Source organism: Quercus lobata, chromosome 1, assembly GCF_001633185.2.
Source record: "Quercus lobata isolate SW786 chromosome 1, ValleyOak3.0 Primary Assembly, whole genome shotgun sequence".
NCBI classification, from domain to species: Eukaryota; Viridiplantae; Streptophyta; class Magnoliopsida; order Fagales; family Fagaceae; genus Quercus; species Quercus lobata.
The window spans coordinates 2,716,279-2,723,243 of NC_044904.1; the positions used below are offsets into that span (position 1 = coordinate 2,716,279).

Here is a 6,965-nt window from a genome sequence, read left to right on the forward strand (position 1 = left end):
GAAGATTGATAAATTTGAATTGTGTTATTGTGTTTGGTTACCAAGAAAATGTAAGAAAAGCTGTGATTTATGGTATGGACCAAATTAATAGCAAATTGAAAATAACATTGACCAAATTGACAATGGCCCCAAAATGTAGGGATTAAAATAGAATTTTCGTCTTAATTCTACCTAACATTTCAGTTTGCATTGTAGTGATGGCTATAAAAATTGTCAAACTGAAGTTTCAACCCAAAAATAAAAAATAGTTTTACCATTCCAGTTTGCGTTGTAGTGATGACCATAAATATTGTTAAACTAAGTTTCACTCCCCCCCACCCCCCCCCCCCCCCCCCAAAAAAAGAAAAAAAAAAAAAAAAAAAAAAGCTTTTACCATTCCAATTTGCGTTGTAACAATGGTCATAAATATTTTCAAACTAAGTTTCACCACCCCTAAAAAAAAAAGAAGTGTTTTTACCATTCTAATTTGCATTGTAACAATGGCCATAAATATTGTCAAACTTAAGCTTCACCCAAAAAAAGAAAAGTTTTTACGAAATCTTTGATTTTATGTATTATAATTTATAAATGAATTTTTGCAAAACTAAGTTTAGAATCAATAAATAGATGATTTTCTAGATTTTAATTAAACTTTGAATTTTTTTGATAAGATTATAGAAATTAATTTGATATGTATTAAAAAACAGTTATTTTGCTTCTTTTCTTAATTTATCCTAAAACACCGATTCCTTCGCTACGACTCCATCAATTGAGCTGCCTTTATATTCTCATCTTCTCTCAACAAACTCCGAAAGGCATGCACATAAAAAATAAATAAATAAATAAAAATTACATATAGCAGGTGCATCTGAGTTTGTGTGTCTCGGAGAGAGAGAATGGAGGACAAAAGGACTCATGAATTGCCTGAATTATATGCACCGAATGGAGGAGAGGGGCCTTATAGCTATTCTCAAAACTCCAATTATCAGGTATTCTTTAATATTTAGAACTTTTTTTTTCTTCTCTTTTCCATCCATTCATTGGTGTGTTTGTTGAAGCATCAACGCCTTGTATGAAATCTGTTGGAAACTAAATTAATTTATACTGCCTGCTTCATAGCAATCGCTTGTAATTTCCAAGCACAGTGGACCAAGTTACTTTCCTATGAGAGTCAATAACTATTTTCTACGCAGAACCTGGGATGAGTAATTGAAAGTACTGTTTAATAAAAATATTTGCAGAAGATGAGCATCTTTACGTAACATTATCCTGAGAGAATATGGAGGAAATAACAATTTGTGGGCATGACAGTCTTTTAATATAAAAGCAAAGAAAGTCGTACTCAGTGCATAAAACTTTCATTTTTGCAAAGTATAGGCGAGGTGATTGAATGTTGGAAGTATTGTAATATTGATTACTCAAAATTCTTTTATTTCATTTCCTAGAAAATTACATTCCGAATCTAGCTTATGTTAGAATTCTTTGTCAAATTTAGGATAATGCAGCCAATCAAAATATATAGTGATTTTCATGGTTCTAATTATGATAATCACCCCTTGTTCTGCAGAGAGGAGTTGTGGAAGCTGCCAAAGAAAAAATCAACGAGGCTATAGCCAATCACTTTGACATCCAGACCTTTTGTGGTTCTAAAAACCCAGTTTGTATAGTAGATTTGGGTTGTTCTACAGGAGCCAATACCTTCATTACAGTGCAAAGCATAGTAGAGGCTATAAAACTCAAATGCAAATCAAAAGGAGTAAATGCTCAAATGCCAGACTTTCTAGTGTTCTTTAATGACAATGTCTCCAATGATTTCAATACTCTGTTCAAGTCCCTCCCTCCCGATAGGCAATACTTTGCAGCTGGGGTACCGGGTTCTTTCCATGGTTGCCTGTTTCCCAAGGGATCTCTGCATTTGATTCACTCCTCTTGTGCGCTAAACTGGCTCTCCAAGATTCCCATTGAGGTTATGGATGAAAGTTCTCCTGCATGGAATAAAGGGAAGATTCACTACACAAATGCAACAAAGGAAGTTGTGGAGGCTTATGAAACTCAATTTGCCAAGGACATGGAGTCCTTCCTTTTTTCTAGAGCACAAGAGCTTGTGGTTGGAGGGTTACTAGTACTCTTTGTACCTGCCGTCCCTGATGTCATGAGCAATTCTGACACATTTACTGGTACAGAGCTAGACATTCTAGGATCTTGCCTAATGGATATGGCCAAAGTGGTAAGTAAGCAATTCCTCTCCATTAAACCAGGATGATTGATGTGATTGATAATTTAGTTGGTTTTTTTCCACACATTGGTTAGCAGGATATATAGCTAGGATACAATTTTCCTTTCCCCCACTACACTATGTGACAACTCAAATAGGTATTAAAGTGGAATTTTAATCAAATGGTTTTAATTAAACATGTGATAGGTTTTTTCCACGTACACATAGATAGTCTTATAAAATGTCATGTAATAGCTTGAAGGAATCTCCTATAACCTGGTTTAGAGAAAAACTTTGGCCCAACTTAGTTCAACTTTCATCAAATGGAATTGAGATATAAATTATCCATCCTAAACTATAATGGGACATTTACAATATTATGCACTTCAAAAATATTCTACAACCTCAGAATTTGAGATCAATTTACAATTTGTCTACTTTACAATTTATATCAATATTAAAATTAGCAAATTAAGGGACAATATTCACCAAAGTTATGAGAAATTGACACTAATTTTCCCACAATATGATACTTTGACTAGATTAGATGGTGGATATTAGATAGACATTGTGAATTAATCTCAAATAAGGGTGTTTATTGCAATATCTATATTCTAGATTAGAGTGTATATAAAAATGCCTTGTAAGTCAACACTAGACAACAGAAATTATAGGATGAAGGTTAGCATAGACTGTGGTTTTTACATTAGGTTATTAAGGTTGTTCTTTCTTGTAGGGATTAGTCGAGGAAGCAAAAGTGGATTCTTTTAATGTGCCAGCTTATTACACCCCCCCTAAGAAGTTGAAGGCATTGATAGAAAGAAATGGAAATTTAAGCATTAAGAGAATGGAAGTATTGAATAACCAGAAGAAGCATCTTATCTTGCGGAGTGCCTCACTGCGTTCCTTATACTTGAGAGCCGTATTGGAAGGAATAATTGAAAAACATTTTGGAAATGAGATCCTGGATGAGTTGTTTAATCGCTTTACTCACAAAGTTGAAGGATCCTCATTTTTCTTAAATCCAGAAACTGATAAATTAATCATATTGTTTGTCCTTCTTGAACGCAACAATTAGATTTCATTGTTATTCCAGCCAAATAAATCTTATCATTTGTCATAAACGCATAATCTCTCATTGCAATAAGCTAAGAGCCTTGTACTTGTAACTCAATTGATTGACACCTTCTAGTGTTTCTAACAAAATCCATTATTCAAATTTGTCTTCCCCAATTATTGATGTATCCAAAAAGAAATTTAAAAGGAAAAAAAAAAAAAAAAAAAAACCTTTGTGTATACAATTACCCACTTATTCGTATCTCTAAACTCTAATTTTGTAATCATTTGTAGAATCCTAACATTTATTTTCTTTGATGTTCTATTTTTATTCAAATAAGCTAGGGACACAATAAAAATTTACAACATTCTCTAATAGAAGGAACACTTGAATTTTCCAATGCTTATTTGCACCATTTATTAGATGCTAAACAATGGTTTCCTCTGGTGAAAGATCAATGTGAAAAAAAAAATTAACTAAATTGACATTGGTTTCCAATGAGTTCTAGCTCAAGAAGCACTTTCTTTTCCCATAAGAATGGATGGGGGGTGAGGGTGCATGAGTAACTTACTTTTTCAAAAATGAAAAAAAATAAATAAATAAAATAAAATAAAATCTAGATTGTACAAAATCTAAAGGCGATGTTGTGGATTTAAAGTCCCACCCACTCCTGTAACTTACCATTAAACAAAGGCAAACATATTTTGAAACACTTTACATGGTTATTATAGGACTGCATGCTTCTTTTTATGATTGGACTGTATACAAATTTCATTTATTTATGTTTATGAATATGATATCGTAATTATGCTCAATATACATTTTAAATGCTTCAGTATTAATTGAAGTTGCTTTCGTATTGATGGAAGTATATGTAATTCTCTTTTTTATTATCTTGATGTGGATTAGCACAATGCTTATACTCATGTTTTTGTCACCAGTTTATATCATTTTTAATAAATTGATTGAAGCATTTGCTTGGAAACCTAGGGACCCTGATAGATCATATTTAACCTAGGGAAATTGTGAAAGATCATTTGACAAATTGTTTATTTCTATACATTACCGATTATATACATTACCACATCAGTTTATAAGTAGCATGTAATAAAATTTGTAATGACTTTAGTATTTTTCTTATAATAAAGTCTTGTTGAGTTGAAATGTATTAAATTTTTTATTTTTTATTTTTTATTTTTTATATATTGAATAGGCATTAGTTTTATTATAAACAAATTTGAATTTTAGTTTATTCTTTTTTTTGAAATGACCCAACAAATTTTATTTATGTTTGGATCCCCGAAGAGGCAAAGATCAAATCCTGATTTTCGTCCCTACTTGATTAAAGGCAAAGAATACTTAATCAGGGAACACATGTAGTGGCAAACAAAAGCAGACTCAACCAAACCTACTATTGTAGTCTTTAATATCATTGGAGCACTAAAAATAATAAATTCTTAAAGCTAAAAGAATCTAAACGAGGAAGTAAGAAATGTTGGTTTTAGAAGGGGTAATGTCAACCGAAGAATTGAATTTTTCTTCTATAAAATTGAAGAGATAATTTCTTGGTGAACACATTTCTTAGACACCAATATATTGCGTGAACCATGAATGGAGGTCTGGGTCCAAACTGTCAAAGTTTAGTTGACTGTACAGATAAGAAACATAAGGAGAAGTCAGATGTAAGCAATTCAAGCTGAGTTTGTTGAAGAATGTTTGAAGACATTAGCTCAGGCAGAGAGGCAGAGCATTGGAGCAGAGCATTGGACGATTTGTGGATGAGTTTGCTAAACGACTGTTACAGCAGATACGACCTGTAGTTTAGGCATAGATCAATTAGAAGCTATGTATAAACACGTGTAATGTAGTGATTGGTTGTAGGTATTGGATCCGTATAGTGTGGAGTTAGTTAGGAGATAGTTATTTCATTCCTGTACTAGTTCTGTTATATAAACCTTATGTACATTCAGTTTTGTTAATTAATGCTAGTATTAGAAAGTTTCTTCAATCTTGATTCTCTCTCTAGCTTCTCTATTTCCTAGCTCTCTGTTTTCTTATACAAACAGCTATGCTCAAAACTCCTCCTTTCAGGTAGTCTTTAATATTCAAGTCTGCTTTTTGATCTATTTTCCTATTTGATTTGTATCAGTATAACATCGCCACTAAAATTCTAATGGTGTTTGTTAAAGCAACTGCAACTTATATGAAATCTGCTGGGCACTAAACAAACTGATATTGGCTTACTTGATAGCAATCGAGATTATATTAAGTTCATTTATAAACATTGAAATCTAGACTCATTAATCTTTGTATTCTTAGAAATCATCTATAAGACGGATTTAAACAACAAAATGAACTATTTATACTATCAAAAAAATTTTAAAAAAAAATAACTTGATATATTATAAGATTATATAAATTTTTTGTTAATGTTATATCATTTAATAACTTTTTATTAGATATTTTTTTTCCTATTCTAAAAAAAATAGATGTCTTTTTGTTTTATTTTTTTTATATACTTTTTAAAATCAATTATTAGATTGCAAATTTTTTTTTTCTCAACATGCACACAAAATTTCATGATAATCAATATTATACTATCTATCTAATGCATAAACTAATGTTAGATCATTTTTTTTTAATTTAAAAATATTAAAATTATGAAACATATTTAATAGTTATTAGGTGAAATATTATTGACAAAAATGAGTGGTATGACTTGCAATTTTTTTCACTAGAAGATTTTGGATTTAAATCTTCTCGGTTCTTCTTTGGTAACTATTTTATTATCCATTAAAAAAAAAAAAAAAAAAAAAAAAAAAAAAAAAAAAAAAAAAAAAAAAAAACTTTGACCTAAGCCTTTATATGAATCTATACTTAAATTGAGCCATATAACGCTTGGTATGTCTGTAAACAAACAATTATGCACAGGTTCTATTTTTTTTTTCTCTGAAGTCATAGATACTTATGGACAACTCAACTCATTTACTATTTTACAGCCCCACCTATGAGATATAAGAACTCTTTTGTGTTGGGAAAAATCCTAATCCCCTCTGTGTCTATGTGTGAATTAAAATTAATGACTACCAAGCAATAGCAATATTATGGAAACAAAAAAAATTCAGCAAGCACCACATAAATACAACCACACAAGAACACCAAATCTTACATGAAAAACCCTCCGGTGTAGAGGGAAAAAAGCCATGGGGCAGCTCCGAAAAATATCCACTATGGAATAGAGATTACAACTATCAAGTTTATGCTAAACTTGAGTCCACAATAAATTTGATATACAACAAATAAATCTCAAAGAGTAAATACAATCTCACCACAAAGCCAGTAGCAAAATCTTCCTCTGAATACTCCAACTCTCCATGGTTGTAGCACTAAGAAACTCCATGAGAACTCCACCAATTTATCTTCTTTGTGTGTAACTTGAGCAAAGAAAAATGTCACCTTTTTCTTTTTCACTCTCTCACGCTCTCACTGTGTTTCTCTCTATTTTTCGAACTGCACCTCTCAACTGAAGCTCTCTCTTTTGTGTTACTTGCTCACTCTGGAACTCACACAAATATGGTCGAAACTCTTTGTGCTTCAGCTCTCTATTTCTGCTTCAGCTCACCACAAGGCTGAATGGCCTTTGCTTCTTTCTTTTCTTTTTCTTCTGCATGTCCCACATGCCTTGCAACACTTCTCATTAAGAGAAGTCAGACC

The 6,965-nt window shown here is 31.6% G+C and overlaps 1 protein-coding gene across 1 annotated transcript; it reads left to right on the forward strand.

Moving 5' to 3' along the window:
* Positions 1-738: 738 nt before the first annotated feature.
* On the forward strand, positions 739-3,413 carry LOC115974429 (loganic acid O-methyltransferase-like). Its single transcript, XM_031094803.1, has 3 exons — positions 739-968; positions 1,547-2,206; positions 2,931-3,413. Exons 1-3 carry the CDS (start codon positions 876-878, stop codon positions 3,270-3,272), a joined length of 1,095 nt encoding a protein of 364 aa, XP_030950663.1. The 5' UTR covers positions 739-875; the 3' UTR covers positions 3,273-3,413.
* The last annotated feature ends 3,552 nt before the right edge of the window (positions 3,414-6,965 follow it).

What these genes read in the sequence shown, in the direction of transcription:
- LOC115974429 (XM_031094803.1), top strand. Translation starts at nt 876, where the DNA reads ATGGAGGACAAAAGGACTCATGAATTGCCTGAATTATATGCACCGAAT. An exon ending in CTCAAAACTCCAATTATCAG is followed by an intron (nt 969 to 1,546) that starts GTATTCTTTAAT and finishes CTTGTTCTGCAG; the next exon opens with AGAGGAGTTGTGGAAGCTGC. An exon ending in TAATGGATATGGCCAAAGTG is followed by an intron (nt 2,207 to 2,930) that starts GTAAGTAAGCAA and finishes TCTTTCTTGTAG; the next exon opens with GGATTAGTCGAGGAAGCAAA.